Source organism: Wyeomyia smithii, chromosome 3, assembly GCF_029784165.1.
Source record: "Wyeomyia smithii strain HCP4-BCI-WySm-NY-G18 chromosome 3, ASM2978416v1, whole genome shotgun sequence".
NCBI lineage: Eukaryota > Metazoa > Arthropoda > Insecta > Diptera > Culicidae > Wyeomyia > Wyeomyia smithii.
The window spans coordinates 138,864,198-138,884,526 of record NC_073696.1 but is presented as its reverse complement, the minus strand read 5'-3'; the positions used below and the strand labels follow the sequence as shown (position 1 = coordinate 138,884,526).

The following is a 20,329-nucleotide window of genomic DNA, read 5'->3' as shown; positions in this document are numbered from 1 at the left end:
AAGAGCTTTGGAAATGAAAGTATTCTTGGGATGAGCCTTTAAGCATGACGTTACAATCACAATGGCTGGAGTTCAGAAACAGCCCCGTGCCCCGCTGGATTGCATTTGGAAAAAATGTAATTTCATGCGAACTTCACGATTTCTGTGATGCCTCACAAAGGGCCTACGGAGCAGTTATCTACCTAAGAAGTTTAACACGAGAAGGCCAGGTATCAGTTCGTTTAGTGTTGGTGAAATCGAAAGTGGCGCCATTAGAAGACTTGAATAAGCGGAAGAAAAAACTGTCGATACCCAGACTAAAGTTGTCATTAGCATTGGTCCTGGCACACCTGTATGAAACTGTTGCCGCAAGCATCAAAATTCCAACGAATGCTTATTTTTGAACTGATTCGACCATAGTGAAGTGTTGGCTCTCATCGCATCCGTCTAGATGGCAAGCATTCGTAGCCAAACGAGTGTCGGAGATTCAGCACATCCTGAGAAGGCGTTTGGAATCATGTGCCCGGCGTTGAGAATCCGGCTGATATTATTTCCCGGGGTGCGACACCGCTTCAACTAGCAGAATGCTCTGTATGGTGGAACGGTTCCAGTTGGCGCGAGAAAGATTGCAACGAATGGCCGAAAACGTTTGAAGCTCCAGACCAACAATTCGATTCAGTTACGTTGGAAGGAAAACCCTTAGTTACGATAGCAGAAAAATCAATCGAACAGTTAGACGAACAGGAGTGCTTAGTGCACGAGAACATGAAGAAGCATTGCTCGTTTTAGTGGAATTGGCACAATCCGAATGTTTTCCAATTGAACTGTCGGATCTAGCAGCGAGAGAAGACGTTAAGCCTATCTCTAGATTACATTCCAAGGATCCTGAGCTACGAGACGGTGTGATTTGCGTTGGCGGTAGACTTCGTCATGCTTCAGTTACGTTCGACAGAAAACACCCGATAGTGTTGGACAGCAGTCACCCCTTAACCAAGCTGATAATGGAAGACTATCATCATAAACTCCTCCACGGAGGACCGCAGCTTATGCTTTCGTGCATGAATGAAAGATTCTGGCCACTTTGTGGGCGAAACCTAGCGAAGAAAGTAGTTCACGAATGTGTTCCTTGCTTTAGAGCACGACCACGCGTTCACGACCAACTGATGGGCGATTTACCGTTGGAACGGGTAACTCCAGCTCCTGCCTTCCTGCGAGTTGGAATTGACTATTGCGGTCCATTCAGCCTCCGTCACACGTCGCGAAAAGCCACTCCGGTTAGGTGTGACTTGTGCTTGTTCATCTGCTTGGTGGTCAAAGCTGTCCACATAGAAGTGGTAGCCGATCTTACGGCCGAACCTTTATCGCAGCACTAAAACGTTTCATTGCCAGGCATGGCAAGCCTGAAGTAATTTTTTGTGATAATACCACCAATTTCGTACGTGCTCGAAGAGAACTAAGCGAATTTCATCGACTGTTCCGCTCTGAACAATTTCAAAATCCGATAGTTACAGAGGCAGCAAAAGACATGATCGATTTCAAATTTATTCCTGTGAAGTCTCTTAAGGGTCACATGCGACGAGTCATTGGAAATAATTTACTCCGTCCTGATGAGATGTTCATCGTTGTCACGCAGATCGAAGCCTGTAAGCAACGATCATCGAGATTTGGAAGCCCTTACTCCTGGGCACTTCCTAATACAGCGCCCTCTCACCGCCATTCCAGAGCCCAGCCTCACGGATATTCCGGAAAACAGACTAAGCAGGTGGCAATTAGTTCAACAGTTCTTCCAAACGATCTGGAAACGTTGGTCAACTGAATATTTGTCAGATTTTCACAATCGAAATAAATGGACAAGAACCTACCTAGAAAGAGGATAATTTACCCCCACTGAAGTGGCAATAAGGACGTGTTACAGAGATTCATCCAGCAACCGATGGCAACATAAGGGTTGTCACCGTTCGCACCCAACAGGGAACGTATCGGCGAGGCATTCATAAAATATGCATTCTTCCGATCCGTGATAATCTACCGCATGTCGAGGATACCCAGTAAATTTTCTGACATCAGTTAGTGTGTTTGTCGTCGCTATTTAAATTTTAAGTTTTCAAGCCCCCACTGGGGCACTTTGAGCAGCTGGCGACGTAAATTATGTCGTATTTGCCTTGGGGCAACCGTTAAGTTACGTTCAACAATTATCACTGTTTCGTTGGGACCTACTGCGCTGTTTTTCTTTCATCGCTAGATATCTGACCTGCTAGACCTCGCTAGACCGCCAGACTCGCTAGACCTGCCTTGGATCGCAAGCTTACCTGATTACTCTGCATCTCGTGTTCAATGTTTGGATAAACCGTAAGACAAGTACGCCCCCACAAGGGGCAACTGTCGGCAATCTGCGGCACAATCGACCGCAAAGCCTCGGGGGCAACATTTTAGTTACGTCGATCCACATTCGTAGTTTTTCTGGATCCAATCGCTTCAAATATTCTCGCAGATATGTCTGATGTTCATTAGCCGTTCGTATGTCGCTATCCCGATTCGAATAATCGCCAGCCACAAGATGTCATCCCGTTTGATATACCACGTTATGAGGATCAACCGTCGCTATCACTCATCACATCGAGGCATCGTATCCTGGCTGTTAATAAGATGAGTATTTATTGTCCCCACGGGGCACACTTTGGCAAACACCGGATATATTATCCTTTTACGCCAGGGGGCCGAAGTTTAAGTTACGTGGCTCCTCCGTAAATCATTGGTTCGGATTACAATCGTATTTGGTTTCAACAGGCATCGATCAACTTATGGTACAATTTCTGCATACACATAACGCATGATATCAGTGCACGGATTCGTCGTGTCATGCATGTCGGATATCGTCACCAATAACAAAGAGAGATCATCTGGACCACTCAACAATTCAATCAGCAAACAACAACGATGTGTGGTAAAATCGAGACAGATGAGCAGACGGAGTCTAGTCAGCGTGTATTGTTTTATTGTTTTGTATAATCTAAGAATTTTTGTGTTGAGTGAACTCAAAGCCGTCGGTATGTTACGTCAGTTAAGGAAATCGCTTTGCAGTCGGATCGCTGAGATCCAATTGATCGTTTATACATTGAAGTTAAGTATCGAACGAGATACCATTTAGAATAGTAGTAGTAGATTTCTGGCAGCTGAGTGCCTTCGCATTTAGGGTAGGTCAGGATTGATGAGTCATGATGGCTGTGAGCGGGCCTGGCACTACTCCGGACAATCTAGTCCGGAGGATGTGCATCGACCCGGACATCTGGAACGCGGTCTGTGCGGCCGCCTCTCAGATTGTTCTGGAGCTGCAACGTGTGTGGCGGGTCAACCACCAACACGCCAGTGGAAGCTAATTACCAGTCTCCAGGTAGTTAGCTAGGAGGTTATAAGAGTAAAGAGGGTGCATCACGCACAAAAGCCACTCCCCGACGTAATACTTAACCGTCGTTCCGGGAAGACCAGGGCTGGAGACTGGAGGGGTTTTAGTGGGTCGGGACAGGGATCAGTAGGTGCCTGGGCGAGTGTAACTACCCCAGCATCTCTCCCCTAGTCTCATCCCCACATCCTGAGTTCTCTTCTCAGGTGTCTGTTTGCAGATTTCCCCGCCACCTTTAAAAAAAAAAGGATTGATGAGTCAGTTCCCTTTGGCATACCGGTCGTGCAGGTCGTATGTGATTAGAGAAAATATACAGTCCGCAATCGAATAAAGTTCACTGTTTATTATTCCGAACCCAACCACGTTTTTTGGCAGCACGCGTTTCCACTTCGTACATTCTGCGGGAGCCTTGCCGGACAGTGAAGTTAATTATACTAAACAAGAGTGAATATACATTTATTGGATTGAAGCATTCATGTAAATCTATTTTTACAAATAAAAGTTTGAATGAGAAAGGCTGGGTCTGACCGCTAGGTGGATTATTTTTTTTCCATTTCCTATCAAAATCGTCTAGTTATTGATATTACACGGTAAAATTCAACTGGAAAACCCTTTTTTAAAATATCAAAATGAACAAGGTTTGTGACTGCTTCGTATCTGCGAAATTTTACCAGATAGCTGTTAAATACTGTTGATCACTATATCCACCGCCACTTCGTGGTGAAAGTAAAATAGAAGAAAAAATAGAGTGAAGACCCTCATTATACATCAATTTGAACTATTTTGATAGTTTTAGCATCATCACATCCCCCTACCCCCCTTCATTTTACCATGAAAGTTTTACCCAGATCACTTCATCGAGTGCCAAGGACGCAAAAGTGAGAGGAATGAGTACTGTCGTTTGAAATAAACAATGCTGAAAATGCTTACAAGCAATCAAATATCGAAATACAAAATTCATTATTAAAATGCCTTCATAACTCTATCTATCTTGGTTTTTAACTGTAGAATTAAACGGTAAATATAATAATGACATGGCTAATTTCATTAGGCGAGATATAAAGGCCAAAAAAATCAGAATGTTATATTTTTGTTTCGTTCGCGAAAAATACAAAGTACAAATAGGTATGTGTGATTTTCCGAATTCGCATATGATGAATCTGGTTACGTAACATTCAAAAACTTTTGTTAGTGCTGCAAGTTTTTTGTGTATTGATATTTTGTGATGACTTACGCATGAATGCAGTTGAATTGAAACAGCTCTCTGGTTCAAATTAATTGGGTAATTTGAAACGAGTTGAATTACACTTGAATATCTAACATATGAAACACTACGTTTATATTGATATTTGTTTTTGTTCAATACTAACAACGCGTTGTCAATTTCTGATTATGTAACAGGTTTTCTATTTTTCATCACCACACAATTTCAGATAACGTATTGTCCGGGTTTAATATTGTCTCTTGTAGCATACACGACATAGAAGAGTTTCTATTTGTTATTACACTTTTTACAATATTGGACAACACATTTAAAAAATTGCACATCTTTTAGTATCCTTCGCTTAGGTAAAATAGGAATGGGCACCTTTATAATATCCTTTTTATGTTGTATCTTGAGGATACAATAGCTTAATTTCTTAGAATCATTAACCAAACGATTGCGCCAAATGAATATCACAAAACCTTCAAACGACAAACGTTTTAAGTAGTTTCATTCAAAAACGATAGAATAATGTATGACCCCGAAAAATATTGATTGACGCTACATCAAACAGCTGTCACACCGTTGTGCGTTTACTGGAACCACATCAAATACTAAATATATTTCACAAGAAATTTTTAAATATTCAATAATAAATCACAAAATTCAAACTCAAATGTTCTAAAACTGCTTTCAAGCGCACTGTGCACTAGAGAACACTAAGTAATGGTCCTGGTGATCTGACCACATTCAAGGAGCTGAAAAACTTTTCGAATCAATTTTCGAACTCATACCTTATTATTCGCTTGTGTGAACTGTGTTATAGATATAGACATAGAATGCTGTTATGATAGCATGTACATATCGCTTATTTTTCATATTGTGTGGTTTGCTTTTTTTATAAATGTACTTAAAATCACTTCTACGCCAGATAAACTATCAATTTGCGTTTAGACACGGTAAAATCTATGGACGATAATATAATGTTTTTCATACAGTCGCAGTCAAAAGATTCAGCTATGTGCTTCGATTATTCAAGTGCGAGTTCTGCAAGGATATTTTGTATGTGTGAAACACGTGCTTTCTACAGCGCATGACAGATGTCTGATAACATTTTATTGTCGTTCGTGTTCGAAACCCAGGCTCTCAAATAATACACGCTACAATATAATCAAACTTTTTGCCTTTCTCCTAGAAAGGTATAGCAGTCACTGCAAAAACTAAAGGTCTGAAAGTGCTCAAAAGGGCCGAATGTCGTATATCACTCACCTCAGTTCGATGAGCTGAGCATTTTCTGTATGTGTGTGTATGTGTGTGTGTAACGCTCTCCCAATCTCACTCAATTTTCTCAGAGATGGCTGAACCGATTTCAATGAAATTAATTGCAAATAAAAGGTCTAGTTGCCCCATAAGACCCTATTGAATTTTATTGTAATCGGATTTCTAGTTTAGAGGTTATGTATCAAAATGTAGAAATCACGAAACATCAATATCTCAGAAACTACTCAACCGACTTGAACAAAATTTATTTCAAATGAACGGACTACCTGAAAAACTCTGAATTTTTGAATTGTATGAAGATTGAACTTGTGGTTCAGAAGTTATGGAAAGAAACGTGTTCTGGAGACTATTTAATCTCACTCAAGTTTCTCAGAGATGGCTGGACCGACTTTCATAAAATCAGTGTCATATCGCTTGTCTTGTTGCCCCATAAGACCCTATTGATTTTTTTTGCAAACGGATTATTACTTTGCCTGTCATGTTTAAACATGTGAAATCCAGCTTTTAAAAGAAACATATTCCAAAGACTACATAAACTCGTTTACTTTTCTCAGAGATGGTTGAACCGATTTACACAAAATTAGTGTCAAACGAATGGACCAGCTGCCTCATATCATCCTATTGAATTTTGCTGTAATTGGACTGTAACTTCGTCTGTAATGTATTTAAATGGGAAAATCACGAAGCTTTATTATCTTAGAAACTACACAACCGATTTGAACAATATTGATATCAGATGAACGGGCTACACAATAATTTATCTCGGCAAATTTCCCAACAGTTGATTGAGCTCGGCGAAGTTTTTAACAAATGTCAACAATATATTTCGACGAACATTCAGCAAATATATAGATTTACCGTAAACCAGCAAGTATTAACATTTCATTTGCTGAAGTTCTTGAGAGTTCTGCTGAAAATTTGTAAAACATTTCGCTGAATTTATCACCTGTTAAGTTCTCGGCAATAAAATCTAAGTGTGTAGTTAAGGGTTAACTGATGAACTATGATTGAACATGTGGTTTCAAAGTTTGGCTGCCATCTACTTCCCTTTTCATTTGATTATAATCGAACTTAAGCAACCGTTATGTATTAAATTGTTAAAACAATAAAAGTCTATTATCTTAAGTATTACACGACTTATTTGAACATAACTAGTGTCATACAAACGAGTCATCTCTCAAACTTACAAATATCAAACTTCGTAACAATTTGATATGTTGTTCAAAAGAAAAGAAATTCAAAGACTACTCAAAACTATACCTGCTTTGATCAATATATATGGCCTCAACATGATTTAAATGTGGTATCATACTATTTGAACGTTCCTGGTATCGTGATTAAATTGTTCGAAATTAAGAGTCATTTCTTTTATTTCGATATTTCTCAAGCACTAACATAACGTCAAATTTCATATTTTATACTTTAATTACAACCTCAATATTTTAAAATCCAAAGAGTGAATATACCTTTTTTTGGATTTAAGCATTCATGTAAATTCATTTACCATACCACAAAAGATCAAAATAATGGTCGCAGTGGTTCAAATCTTACAAAAAAAAATTCATTTTTACAAATAATAAGTTTGAATGAGAAAGGCTGAGTCTGACCGCCAGGTGGATTAATTTAGGTTTTTACTAGTCGTTTTAACAAAACGTTCAATTAATCGGTTGAAGCATATTTCCTTGAGACCATAATTTTACTATTTCTGTATAAAACTTAGGAAATGTAGCTGATTCGCCAACTATTCATAACGTCATTGCACTGTAATTTGCTTAATACCACTAGGACTCAGGCTAAAAGTAATACATTGCACGCTACATATATATTAACGAACATTCAAAGATTCGTGAGCATTATCTTAATACTATTTCCGCGGCTAAATTGAACTTTTATATTCAAACGATGATCGTGCGTACACACCAAACTTGTTTGCTGATTCACATTTTTTTTCAAAATGTTGCTGTAATTCAGTTCAATTATTCACTGAATTTCAGTCAGTAACTTTATTTTTACTGTAAATCAGTAAAGACTTCATGAGTTTACTGAAAACCAGTAATCGATTTAATGATTCACGAGGATACAGCAAAACTGTTTGCTGAACATAAAACAGTAAATGAATGTTTACTGGAAATCAGCGAGCAAATCGACGAGTCAAAAATTTTCTCAAACCGCTGCACAGTGTTTTATTTTGCAGATTTCGTGCTCAAAATTAATAGCGTCCTTAAATTTGATTTAAGTGAAATACTGTACTTGGAGAAATTTCTTTGTATGTTATTGCGCTTTATTCAGAATGGATGATTTAGTGATTCATTCACCTAGAAGTGAAATGAAAAATTTATTTTTTCAGGCAGTGAGATAGACACCCAGTATCTTTGAGAAAGTTGTGGCAAATATTTCCGCTAGCAACTTTGTCGAAGGTGTCAAATTTCTATCGCTTATGTTTAAAATGATATAAAAAGTTTTATATACAAAGCCCACTCAAATCATAATTTTTAATATAACTTTTTTCCTGAATTTTCTACATATTTTATGTCTTCTATAAAATTATTAGCCAAATAGAAATACATAGTTTTGCTGAACATTGGATCTAGCTATAGTTCAAACTAAAAAAGATATTCGACCATTAACGGTTTTCCAAGGGTTAGTTTAACTTTAAATTACTCATTCGTACGCAAAAATACGCAGATAACTATTTATTATTCTAAAAGTACATCTATTGTACTTCCAAAAGTATGAAATGAAATGAAAAAATGAAAAAAATATTTTGCATGAAAATTCGTACTTTTTCGAATTGCTTTGTTATTATTAAATATAGCGTTTTACAATCTGCAGCAAAAATATAACCCCATAAATAGTGCATAATTTCGTTGAAAATCATAAAAATGAAGGAGATCATGCGAAAGAGTTATGAAGAAATATATGAATTTTTAGTCACAGTTTTACACATGGCGTCACCTAAACCAACTTCATTGGTTGTTTAAAATTTTCTTATAAAGCTTCTAAAATTCTAATGAGCGGCTGTTGCAATCGAAATCATATAAACTGTTGATAATTTTGAAATATTTTCTCAGTTAAGTCGCGGGAGGAATAAAAGGAACACAGTTTCTTCGGATCCAATGGTACACGGTGTCCAAATTTCGATTATTATCGAATTTTCATGTACCTCTAATTTTTTTTTCGCCAAAATGTTGCCAACTAGATAAGAATCAAGGATCGGAAAGTTAAAAAATATTTCATCGGCGATTTTTTTGAAAAATTGAATTTATTTATTTAAAAGACGTTCAGCGCAAAAAAAAATTTAGATGTAACAATTTTTTTGGGAATACAGGAAAAACGTACGGGAATCCAGAGAACAAGTTTGTCTTTATGTTTTCGTAGAGAAAATTTCCTTAATATTCAATCTTGGTCGGAGTAAGAAAATTAATTCATTGAAAAACGTTATTCCTTTGAAAAATTCAAAGTTATTTATATTTAAGTATCTTTATTGTAGTCGTGGACGTGCACATCTCGATGCTTAAGACCTTGCTCGAAAAGGTGCGTCAGCAATAAGTAATTTGACAATAATTAGATCACATTCCACTTAACTTTGGACTTTCAGTACACCCCCAGATAACAAATTCCGCACAAAACTCTAGGATAGGCAGAAAGTGAGAAAAGAGCTGAAAATTTTTGAAATTAAATTACACTGCACTACCCTCAAATGCACGGGTTGTGCCTATGTTAATATGACTGACATTAGTGAAGTTAGTGGGTTTTTTTTGTAGATTTGCGCAAAAATAATTAAAATCCAAGTTTTTCAAGAAATCGCCGATGAAATGTTTTTTAACTTCCCGATTCTTGATACTTATCCAGTTGGCAACATTTCTGCGAAAAAAATCAGAGGTACATGAAAATTCGATAATAATCGAAATTTTGACACCGTGTGGTAACGGAGGCTGGCCAAAACTTAACCCGAAAGAATTGACTGAGGATGCAAAAACTCTTCTTATTCAATTTGAACTAGACAGTGTAGAAGACAGCGAATTACACTCGAAAAGCTGATGATTGAATATGAATTTTTAGTCACAGTTTCACAAAAGGCGTCATATGAAGACTCCATGTGTGAAACTGTGACTAAAAATTCTTATTTTTCTTTATAACTCCTTTCAACGATTTTCAATGTTTCTATAACTTTCTATAAAATTGTGCGATTTTTATGCGTTTATATTTTTGCTGAAGATTGTAAAACGCTATATTTATAAATAACATAGTTATTTGAAAAAGTACGAATTTTCATGCTAAAGAATTTATTCATTAAAACAATCGAAAAGACTTTATTAGACGAATGATTTTATGTTTTTTTGAAAGTAGAATTAATGTGTTTTCAGAATATTAAATAGTTATCTGCGTATTTTTGCGTACGAATGAGTAAATTAATGTTGAACTAACACTTGAGAAACCGTTGATGGTAGAATAACTTTCGTATTTCGAACTATAGCTAGATCCAATGTTCAGCAAAAAAATGTGTTTCTGTTTGGCTGATAATTTTGTAGAAGACATAAAATATGTAAAATACTACAAGGTATACAGCCCTAGGGTTGTATGAAATGGTGACGTGGGACTAAACACTGTAATTGAGAGATTTTTTGTTACAAATTATATAGAGTCTGCAGACAGAATCAATTTGTTTGCTCAGCGACTGTACTTATTTTTGTTCTCAGCCTCCCCTGGAAATCAATTTTCGAAATATATTCAACAACACTCGAACGAATATCGTTAATATTTGGCGATATTCTGCCTGTAGTATTCTTTTGTGCAATCAACATGTATTTGACTAGGCACAGGCGTATCGTGCTTGTTGAGGAAGAACAAAGAATTTCTCGTAATGCGTCAAAGTCAGAATCAACTCTGTATTCTCAAAAACCGAATCCCATAATACCTACGATATCATAATGGATGGTTTTGTCTTATGCAACTCTGATTAAATCAAATCTATGATCTGAATCTTACATTCAAAATAATATGGAAGCCCCTAAGAAGATAGGTGAAACAAAATTATTAACAAGTTCCAGCAAAAAATCGTAGCAATCAACAATTCCATTTTTGTTTTTTACTTGACATTTTTTTTATTTGCCTACAACTACATTCGCTGTATTACGAAGACAGCTAATAGACGTTTATTATCGTAAAGCTAACAATTTTGAAATGTAAAAAGAGATTTTGAATGAATCTTAGTAAATAATCCAAAAATTCACAAGCATTCAATGTGTTATTTGGGAATTCACCCTTTTGATACTATCCGGTCACGATTATTTAGTGAATATCGAAAAGTACCGCTGCAGTACGAATGATAGCGCTACAGTACGAATAGAAGTGTACCGCTGAAATGTACGAATAGAAGAGTACCGCTGCAATCATAGACGACAAGAGACCTGCGGCTCTTCACTCCACTGGTACTGTTGCTTTAACCGGCATGTTTTCTTTCAAGCCATCAGTTTCTATTAGGTTCTGAAAGCAGTTATAGAAATTGTTCAAGGATGGGGAATGGTTCAAACTTTTCGGAAAACTTTTACCTTCGAGACATCATATTAGTCTAAGCTCATGGAAGCAAAAATAAATGGACCTATTGGGACGGAGAGACTCTGTCAATTTTTATTTTGATATTGCTACAGAGAATATCACAAGGAACGGATGGTGTCCATTCACGACGTCTGTGATAGGAATGCTCGCATGTAATTGGTTCATTATTCGCGTAAATTTGTCATTGAAACTTTTTATCAATTTTCCCTCTTAGCAATGGAATTAGAGTGATAACTAGCATTTCACAAAATTGTTCTACATTTTATCTGCCCAACAACATATTGGTTATTGTTATCTATCATGTGGTTATGCTGTTATTAACGTTTGAAATCTGACGCAACATTTGCCAGTTTCATTTCCAATTTTACAGAATGCATCCCAGTATAGTAAACAAAGACGTAGTCCCACGTCAAAATTCAGGAAAAAAGTTATATTAAAAACTATGATCTGAGTGAACTTTTTAATAAAACTTTTTATACCTTTTTAACATAAGCGATAGAAATTCGATATCTTCGACTAGTGTTCGACATCGGACCGGGTAGGGTCCGGTAAAAGTCCGGTCCGATCCGGTCCGAAGTCCGATCGGACCGGAACCTTCAAAGTCCGATTATTTTCCGGACCGGACCGGAACGGAGCAATCCGGACTTCGGAACGGACCGGGTAATGCTTTCCGGACTCCGGACATTTTCGGTCAAAAAAAAAATTATTCAAATTAATTAACGCAGCAAGTTGTTCATTCTTTCTGATTTTCTTCACTGCTTTTATTAAAAGTCAACCCATATTGCCTAGCTCGCCTTTTTAACCAGTAATTTATACTTCAATTGATCACATGGTTCTTATAAAATTAGAAAGACATTGATTGTTACACTTTTTTTGCTATTATATTTTTGCTCCTGCTAGTACTTCGAAACTAGTGAACAACTGATCAGGGCCGGCGTCACATTATTTTCCCGAGTAGGTAGTAAGCAATAGGTAAGGTTTATGAGTGACAAAAGCGTAGCCGGGAAGGCAACCTGATACCTGAGCATAATTTTACGAAAAATCGACAGTGCATCAACAATAGGGTGCCAATGAAATGTATAAGAGAAAACAGATTTTCGGATTTCGTTCAGTAGTAATAGGGTTTGCAATCCCGGCATCTATTTCCAGGGAATTGCCTTTTCTTGGGATTCCCGGATCCCGGGAATAGAAATATTTATTCTCGGAATCCCGGGATTTCAGAGTCCCTCGAAAAATTTCGTTAGATTAAATATAGTTTCCCATACAATATTGCAATTAAACTAAATATCTTATCAAAACGCGATACTAACGTCGTCAAAGTGTATAGCAGCTTTCGAGTAGGCATTACACGAAGCAAATATTTGCTTGAAATGACGGTCAATATTTACTTGCCGTGTAATATCAAATTACTTGCTTCAATAGTTTGTCAAATATATTGGAAATATTGTTCTGCCAATGAAAAATAGATTTGCTACGCGTTTTTTAATTTGGAAATAATGCATCCGGTAATGGTATATCAAATATGTTCGATAAAAAATGAGCGAACAGGTTTTTTCTACGTTGAAGCAAATAGAGTTTTGAGCAAATATTTGCTATAGTGTAATAGTATAGCATATATATATAAAGCCGAAGAAATATTTTGCCCAAAAAATACAGTAGGGGGAATAGGGGCATAATGAGCACCCTAACTTGGTTGCTGATTTAAGCATGGAAAACGACAAAAAATTCAAGCTGTCCTCAGTGCAAAACTTGAATTAACTATCTATAATTAAAGGTACACTATTCACAAATTGAAAAGTTTATCGTATAATGGTGAAAAACACAAATTAGATTCATGCATCAAAAACTAGCAATCAGTTGATGTGTGAGGCACAATGAGCACCCCACTGGGGCATAATGAGCACCCACGGGGTATAATGAGCACTCTTATAGAACATATCTTGAAACTGTGTAGAAGTAAAACTAATGGGACAACGTTTGTCACGGGATGCAGTGACACTTGGCGGCTTGTTTCGTGAATGTCCCGTCGCGCCTTATGGTGGCCGATTGTGCCTGCAGTCCCTTTTTCTGACCGATTCGGTCTCAAAGATTTTCTAATATATGTTCGCACCATCACTGTAAACAAACACTGACTATGGAAACAGCAAACTCACAAGTCTACTGAGATGAATTTCAGGTAAGTTTATGTAACAAGGTGTGCTCATTTCACCCCACCTGAAGGTGACCATTTCGCCCCTATCGAATTAGTTTAAGTTAACATGAGATTTTAACACTTATTATAGCCTAAAATCAACCCATACGTCATATTGATTTGTCTACATATTTGATTGAGCCATTTAAACGACCGTAGAAGCTTATTTTGCAGTGCGCAATAATTATAATTTTTCCAACATCCGGGAACCAAGTTGATTTTTTCAATATATTTCCATATTTTAAACAGACAAACCACTTTTATTCTACGTAAAGAGATACTGTAGTAACTACGGAAGAGTTCCAAATACTATATTGTATTAAAAAATGCGTAGTTTCGCATAAAAGAGGGGTGCCCATTTCGCCCCGTGTGCTCATTATGCCCCTAATCCCCCTACCAAATATAGCAAATATTTTCCTCGTTTAATGCCTGCCTAACAGTCAGCTTAATCTTCAACAAACTGAAAGCATTGGACACTTTCTAATAAATTAAAAAGTTTTCTAGATATTAAACAGCAGCGGTGATTCAATGCAAAGTTTTACAGCAAAGTTTTACAGAGGGAAACAACACTATTCGGGCTGAACGGAAAATTGTCAGCGGATATAAAGCGATTGTTCGACGACATGAAAACCCTAAAACCTACTTTTCTGCTTATATTTGCAACAAAAATCGATCGTGAATTTCCGATGTGAACTTGAATAAGTTTTGTTTTTAATTTGTTTTTCATGCAAATTTTTGCTGGAATCGTGAATGATTTTTTGATACCTTTTATTGATAAACTTTACATGAAATCTCATTTTTGCTTGAATTTTTTTCCATTCCCTGTTCCCGGGAATTTCCGAGAAACGAAATTTTTCATTCCCGTTTCCCGGAAAACCAATTCCCGGGAATACTGCAAACCTAGGTAGTAATGTTTGCATTAAAAAAAGGACTTTTTTCAGATGGAGATAGAAAAAAACCAAGACAGATAATTGGTTTTAATGAATTTCCCATGGCACCGTGTACTTTAAATTTCCCCGTTCACGGCCAGTACGGAGCTTCGCGCTGATTGTCAGCAACTTGGTGCGTGAAATGAACTTTACCTCGCCTTCTTTGGCAAGTTGGTGTGTGAAATGAACTTCACCTCAGCTCACCTTTCGTGGGGGAAGTAAAATACGAAGTGCCCTGCCAATCGTTGCCATCCAAGACGAGATAGGTCTCAGCGTCGCGATTCGCCGGAAAAATTGACTGAACCATCTTATTCAGCCGCTGCCCCTGCGTCATTGCCAGCAGTTCCGAGAACAATGGACGGGACTATCGGCTCCTGACATGTATGTCCATGATCGCCATGTACTTTTGAAGTAGAATACTTCTCTCAGGAAGTTCGGCTACATAGGGATGTGAAATGAAAATCTAAAACCGAAAAAAGTGAAAAATATGTCCAATTTCAAATGCTAATAAATCGGTTAGTATTCGATGGATTTCCTTCGTTCTTGCAGCAATAGATTGGAAAATCTTCTAAGATTCTTCCCAAATGCAGATAATTGTTATTTTATTTTTCAAACTATTGTACTATTGAAAATAGTCAAGCCTTGTCAAAACGAAAACTTTGGCCTCTGATTGGTTGTTATATGATTGCTTCCCAAGCACGGTCGACAGAATCATAGACCTTGCCATTTGAAATGTGCTATTTGGCCTATATAAGAGCCTGTTTCACCCGAAGCTGCTCATTATAATTCTAGACTGCAACAACAGCAGTCCTCCCTTAGCAGCAACAGTGGATACAGCAGCAGTAGCAGTGCAGCGGACAACGGCCACAGCTGTGGTATGGCAACGGATAGTATTTGGCCTATATAAGAGCCTGTTTCACCCGAAGCTGCTCATTATAATTCTAGACTTCAACAACAGCAGTCCTCCCTTAGCAGCAACAGTGGATACAGCAGCAGTAGCAGTGCAGCGGACAACGGCCACAGCTGTGGTATGGCAACGGATAGTATTTGGCCTATATAAGAGCCTGTTTCACCCGAAGCTGCTCATTATAATTCTAGACTTCAACAACAGCAGTCCTCCCTTAGCAGCAACAGTGGATACAGCAGCAGTAGCAGTGCAGCGGACAACGGCCACAGCTGTGGTATGGCAACGGATAGCGGAGCGCGTCTCAGCATCGATAGCAGGACCAGATGGTGCAGGGCAGCGGATACCAATGGCAACGGAAGCGTCCACTACTGTGGCAACGGGGATAGCGCAGCGGTTGACGTTGGTCTCAGCATCAATATAAGCAGGGCCAGCTGATGTAGAATGACATTTTAGTGAAATGCTGTCTCTGAGCGATAGCAGGCACACTAGCAAATGCATCCAATGAACAGAACGTTCTGGAAAGCTTTTCAGTGTTTATTTTCCCCCAAGGAATACTTTATTCCACTGCCAGTGATAACGCAAAGATGTGATCGGCATCTTATCAAACATTGAATTAAACAACAAATTGTCCTTTTCAGGATGAAATAAAAACCTAATTGAAGAGTTAATATTTTCTCTTAAATCAATTTACACTTTCAAGAAATTTGGAACAGATATATATGTATTTGGTTTCATCTCCGTATCTCAGAACTTACTGAATTATCTTTTCCTTCAGTCATGAGCACAACATCCGAAAAGTTTTCATTATCAGCATAAAAATTAATTTTTCGCATAATCAAAATTCAAAAATTATCAAGTTTTAATCATGACAAGCAACTATATTATTAAGATTGGTCAATTCTTGTTGAAGCGCGAAATTTGACTGATCTGATTAGTCGTTAATATGATTGCTTCCCAAGCACGGTCGACAGAATCATAAACCTTGCCATTTCAAATTTGCTATTTGGCTGTATAAGAGTAAGGCCTCTGTTATAGTGAACGCGAACGCGAGCGATGGAGCGAGAAACTTGCCGTAGGTAAATGAACAGCCGTAAAGAGAGCTGTTTATTTACCTACGGCAAGTTTCTCGCCCCATCGCTCGCGTTTGCGTTTACTATAACAGAGGCCTAAGGATGGGAATTATCGACTGAAATGGCTATCGATAGTTAGCGATGATTTCCAACTACTATCGATAGGTTTTTCATCCCTATATAAGAGCCTGTTCAGTCGAAGCCTCTCATAATATTTCTAGACAGCGACAAGTGGATACCAGGCGGATAGCGGCCACAGCTGTGGCATGGCAATGGATAGTGCACTAGTTGCAGCGGATCTCAGCATAGATGGAACAAAACATTAGCATGGCCACGGATAGCGTAGCAGTTGCAGCGGGTTTAGCATCGATAGCAGCTGATGCAGTGAGGCACTTTAGTGAAATGCAGTCTCTGTGCGATAGCGGGCACTATAAATGCATTCAATGAAAAGTTGACTCATTTTGACAACACATGAGCCGTCTAGTTTTGAGTGTTGAATCAGCTTTTCACTGTTTATTTTATCACAAGGAATACTTTATTCGCACTGTCAGTGATAACGCCAAGATGTGATCGGTATCTTATCTGATATTGAATTGAACAACAAATTAGAAAATGACTGACACGCAAGCAGCAGGGTTTTCTTGTAAAAGTATTCTACTTCATCCTTGCGATCGTGGCTTTGCACACAACCCTCCTGTGATTTTTCACTGTTTGGCCGGTTGCGCCGACCTTCCGATCAAGCATACGCAGCGCTGTAGCCACTTTTCGTGATGCTCTGATTGTAGTCCAACAGTGCCCAGCTGTTGTAGGTACCGGAACAAGCATAACCAGCGTCCCTTTTCCGTACAATGTCCGTTTTTTACACGGCGGGGTAACGTTTTTTGAGCACGCACACTACTGAACGGAGTAGTTTCACTGTTCTCCCCATCATGGTTAGAGTTCGAGCCAATTTTTTCTGCTGATTCATGGGTTACTATGATTGATGTTGCATGAGTAGTTTCTTCAGTGCGTGTAAAGGTAAACCTATAAAAAAATCGGCAGTTTATGAGCATTTTTAATGCAAACATTGGGGTTCAACAATTTTGTTTTCTCGAAAAAAATGCAATACTTAAGCTTAATCGGACTTCTGATAAGGTTTCACTTACAGTCGTGAAAGTCTTACATTTTTGACCAACGGAAAAATGCACAAGAATAGCTCTCGAAGTTTTCGAAATCAATTTTTTTTAGGAGACTTAAGCTGCATCAGAACATACAAGAGACACTCTCAGCTGGAACATTTTTTCCATCGATCAAAAAACTGAAACTTTGTCCGCTTTGAGGCTCTACTTCCCGAAGTCTGATTAAGCTCAAATTTATCATGGGATTTTTTTACAAGGAAACCAAACCAAACATTAGAACTTTATCGTAAATGAATTCCGAAATGTTGCTTTCCATTGGAACCCTAATCAACTATCAAAAAATGGTAAAAATTAAAATTATTCAGGTTGGTGCAAAATACAAAATAAATTAAATCTATAAGACTACAAAATTGCCACGAGCGATATCTATATTATTTTTTATCTAGGAGCCAACACTCAAAAACATTTAATCGTTAAAAAAAATCGTATATGAAGAAGACGAATTCGGGATTAAGAAGGAAGACTTTTAGAAAAAAAATTCAGCGGGTATGATTGAAAATTTTAACTATTAAATATCTTCACGTGGATTTCAGAATAAACGCGATTTTTTTATGCGGATATTTGTTATTTTTTTAGAAAATAATTTCCATTTTGCGGCTTCTGCTTTGAAAAGCTGGATATGAATATAGAACCGCCACGTAATTGAGCCGATTCTCAACAATTGCACTTTTTAAATAGTTTTTGATTCGGCGCAAATCAGAAAAACACATCTTTCGCTACTGCAAGCCTGGTATTGATTATTCAGAGAAAACAAACAAATTCAAAAACAATTAAAAAATCATACTTTTCCCTGAGAACAACTGTACATGAATCTGTAGATTTATAACCTCTCTCTCAACGATATCCATCAAAAAAATTATCGCTCGCAACATTACATTTTTTTTGTTTTGGTTTTGTCCGATAGTTCCGTGTGGGTAAGTACCCACAGGGATATTTTCCGAGTGGGTACTACTACCCATACTACCCACATGAACCGCTGGCCCTGCAACTGATAGACTCGCACAACTTGTTCTGAGTTTGTGCTTAATTGAATGCACAAATTTTCTTCGGGACGGGACGTCGTCACATCACGCAGAAACAAACTAAGTAGGAAAAGAACCCGGCAGCTACCTTTACTAAAATAATAGCTCAAATAAATGTTCCAAAACTAGGAAAATTGTAGAACCAGCCATACAAAAAGTTACTACACTCCAAATTTTTCAATTAGAAAAAAAATATAATAAAACAATAGAAAAACAAATTGCAAAATTTAGTTTGAATTGTTCTGATTTAGTTACAATATGCATAAAAGTCTTTATGATAATTTTTTCACTTAAATAACGCTTTCGAAAAAACTGGCAACTTTTGTTCCCGGACTTCGGACCGGACTCCGGAACGGAACCGGAACGAAGCCAATCGGACCGGACCCAAATCGGACCGGAACGAGCTAGTTCCGATTTTTTACCGGACCGGACCGGACCGGAACGCGGACCCAAAGTTTTCGTTCCGATGTCGAACACTACCTTCGACAAAGTTGCCAGCCGAAATATTTGCCACAACTTTCTCGAAGACACTGGGTGTCTATCTCACTGTCCTGAAAAAATGAATTTTTCATATCACTTTTATGTGAATCAATTACTAAATCGTCCATTCTGAATAAAGCGCAATAACATACAAAGAAACTTATCCAAATAAAGTATATCACTAAAATCTAATTTGAGGATGCTATTAATGTTGAGCACGAAATCAGCAAAGTAATTTTTAGGACGGAATTTTTTATTGATTGATTATTTCATCCTGTGAACGCTGTGCAATGCACACGGAGACGCCAAACAAAAAATAAATCCCTAATCCAAATTTATATTTAAATATTATTTTTTTAGTTTTACTTTTAAATAGCACAAAACGAATAATGACTTACGTTTTTTCGCGGACAAGATTGTGATTACTGCCCCAAACTATGATTTCCAGAATTTGTGTTTGAACTGGTAGGTTCAAAATCCACGGGTTGCCTCTGTAGGTATGAGTTTGTGAAGAGCTGTTCTACTTAAAAAATAAATGTCTTGCTTTATTGATATGAAGTTTTTTTTATATATTATCGATACACACAAATACATCATTCGAATCCAAGCAGGACAAACCAGAAAGAAACAAAAATTGATAAATAGGTTAGAGTAAATTAATATTCAATGTTGCTTCTGCTTAAACCGTCATGTGATTTGTAACGCCTACCTAAGTGGGTAGCATTCATTAACCTTACAATGAAATATGAATATTGTGACAATTATTTGTTTAATTTTAAGAAAAATACCGGAAATACCGGTTTTTTCGCCTCTCCATTACCGGTATTTCGGTATTGGAAAAAATATCGGTTTTACCGGTTTTATCGGTTTTTGTTTTACCGGTAAACCACCCTAGGCCTGTTGGATCTGCAACCGGTTGGATAACAAAATTAGATTATGCGATGATTTTCGGAAAATGAATGTTATAGATCGGTTAGAAGCCGTAGAGAAACAAAAGTTATGCGGTATATGTTTGAAAAAAGATGGTGGAAAGCCTATGGTTCTCGATTTCGATGTAACTTTAGCGGCCCGCATCATACACTTCTGCATCTCGCTAAAGAATCTGTGCAACTTCAAAAGGTTGAGAGCG

At 37.6% G+C, this 20,329-nt stretch overlaps 2 protein-coding genes across 6 annotated transcripts in view; one reads left to right on the top strand and one right to left on the bottom strand.

Moving 5' to 3' along the window:
• Positions 1-5,631, bottom strand: part of LOC129727727 (probable serine/threonine-protein kinase clkA) — a 317,383-nt gene extending 311,752 nt beyond the window's left edge. Inside the window, exons 1-2 of one of the 5 annotated variants that reach the window (XM_055685827.1) lie at positions 5,378-5,630; positions 4,614-5,065 (exon numbers count right to left, since the gene is read on the bottom strand). The gene's annotated coding sequence lies outside the window, so the exon portion shown is untranslated. The other 4 variants (XM_055685826.1, XM_055685829.1, XM_055685830.1 and 1 more) reach the window with 4 other exon arrangements.
• On the top strand, positions 62-1,352 carry LOC129728606 (uncharacterized). The gene is made up of 2 exons (XM_055687055.1): positions 62-116; positions 769-1,352. Exons 1-2 carry the CDS (start codon positions 62-64, stop codon positions 1,350-1,352), a joined length of 639 nt encoding a protein of 212 aa, XP_055543030.1.
• Positions 5,632-20,329: the final 14,698 nt, after the last annotated feature.

What these genes read in the sequence shown, in the direction of transcription:
- LOC129728606 (XM_055687055.1), top strand. Translation starts at nt 62, where the DNA reads ATGGCTGGAGTTCAGAAACAGCCCCGTGCCCCGCTGGATTGCATTTGG. An exon ending in GGATTGCATTTGGAAAAAAT is followed by an intron (nt 117 to 768) that starts GTAATTTCATGC and finishes TGCTCGTTTTAG; the next exon opens with TGGAATTGGCACAATCCGAA.